At 63.0% G+C, this 1,849-nt stretch overlaps 1 protein-coding gene across 1 annotated transcript; it reads left to right on the top strand.

Annotated features, from left to right (window-relative positions):
• Positions 1-1,809, top strand: LOC145529917 (uncharacterized). Its single transcript, XM_081550684.1, has 3 exons — positions 1-170; positions 570-882; positions 1,133-1,809. The coding sequence occupies exons 1-3, from the start codon at positions 36-38 to the stop codon at positions 1,768-1,770; spliced, it is 1,086 nt and encodes a 361-aa protein (XP_081406810.1). The 5' UTR covers positions 1-35; the 3' UTR covers positions 1,771-1,809.
• Positions 1,810-1,849: the final 40 nt, after the last annotated feature.

Raw genomic sequence — 1,849 nt, 5'->3', positions numbered from 1 at the left:
GAGAGGAGCCCCCAGCCAGATCACTTGCTGCCAGGATGTTCTGCTGTTTGCCCCTGCCCAGAGGCCGGGGCCTCAGGAGAGCTCACAGGCAGTGTGCGTGGGCACCCTGTCGACGTTGGCTCAGGGCACCCCCGAGAGGCCTGTGGCCCTTTGCCCGGAGAAACAGAAAGGTAACACGGGGAGCCCCAGGCCGGGCCAGCCCACCTCTCCCATGCCACCCGGAAACACCGGGTCCTTTGCCTGTGTGTGTGGATGCGGGTTTCTCGGGGTGTGTCTCCCTCAAGGAAGCCCAGGCGGATGTGGGGTCAGAAGCCTGCGGGCAAGTTGTGTCCACACCCCAGGGGAGAGCAGGCTGGCTGGGATGGGGAGAGTGCGGGCAGCGCCGGCCGCCCAGGCTGGCCTCACACCCTCAGGTGGGTCTCTTTCGTCCCGGGTGGGGATCTGAGCAGACACACGTCTCTGACCCTTCTGGGAAGAGAAGTTCGAGCAGGCAGAAGCAGCGGCTCCACTGGCCAGGCCCAGCTCGGAAAAGTCCCAGCATGGCTGGCTGACGGTCACTGTCGTTGCAGAGCTTCCCACGTGATGAGGCCGAGGACGGGGACACCCCGTCCACCTCCCGGAGGGAGGGGTCGGAGCACCACCCCCCCGCCCCTGAGGCCCAGTGCAGGCTCCAGGTGAGCGTGCCCACGGAGGCATCAGCCCCACCGGGGGCGAAGCGGAGGCGGGGAAGGCCTGCTGCCGAGACACCACACAGGATACACCCGGCGGCCCAGTCTGAGGCTGCCACGGAGCTCAGCACACCCGGCTCCGACCCAGAGTCCCGAGAACCCCAGCCTCTGAGGCAGCAGGAGGACCTGGAGCCCAGCATGCCAGAGCACAGAGGTGAGGACGCTGGGGCTGGTGCACGGGAGTGTGTGGGGAGGGGGTGCTGAGCTACACAGGGACGAGTCCCCGAAAGATGCTGCTGGGCCTGCAGCAAGCGCTGGCCTCACACCCCCACCCCCATCTTGCACACTTCAGTCCCAAAAGACATCCGACCCTGGGTATTCTTTGGGAATCTCTTGGAAGCTTTCTGTCCCGGGATACGCACATGCCAAGGCTGGCCTGTGGGCAAACTTTGCTTCTCCCCCAGCTCTAGCACTGGCCTCCAACTGGAACCAGGCTCCACTTCCCAGACCTGTCCCTACAGAGGTGGTGGCTCCAGGTGCAGGACCCAGGGATCCACCGAGGGCAGATGGAGAACCGAGACTTGCCCTTGCAGAGACACCAGGCCAGCTGGGTTCTGGCCAGCACACCGGGCAGATCGGATCTCCGTGCCTGCAGGACCCCCAGCCCCAGGCACTGATGTCCCACCCCCTCAGCCAGAACCTCCACCTCCACGTGCACCTGTACCTGCTCGGGCTTTGGCAGGAGAACCCGAGGCAGAGGAGGAGTCACCGCCTCGGCAGGGAGAGCCTGCCCTGGCTCCCGCGCAACACCCAGATGCCGACGATGACTCACCCACCCCTGCAGGAAGAACGAGCCCCCGCTCTGGACAGAGACCCAGAGCCCTTGCCGGAAACACCACGTCCAGGGGAGCGGTCGGCTCTGCCGCCTCCATCCCTGTCGGCTCACCGTGGACGCTGTCAACTCGGTCTGCCCCCAGGGGACATGGAGTTCCTTTCCCCTGAACTGCTTTGCATTTGGTTTGTTTCCACCTTTCTGGTGATGTTTTATTTTTTGTATGGTTTCCTGTATTTTTGTTGGTTAAGTTGGGAACTTGTTGGTTAAGTTAGTAAACTTTTTCATCATTGTTGCAATTTGGGAACACTGTTGTGTAACTCTGCTGATACTGTGTTACCATCACCAC

The sequence above is a fragment of the Giraffa tippelskirchi genome, chromosome 12, assembly GCF_054371585.1.
Source record: "Giraffa tippelskirchi isolate mGirTip1 chromosome 12, T2T-mGirTip1v1.2.pri, whole genome shotgun sequence".
NCBI classification, from domain to species: Eukaryota; Metazoa; Chordata; class Mammalia; order Artiodactyla; family Giraffidae; genus Giraffa; species Giraffa tippelskirchi.
This window is presented reverse-complemented; position numbering and strand designations above follow the sequence as displayed.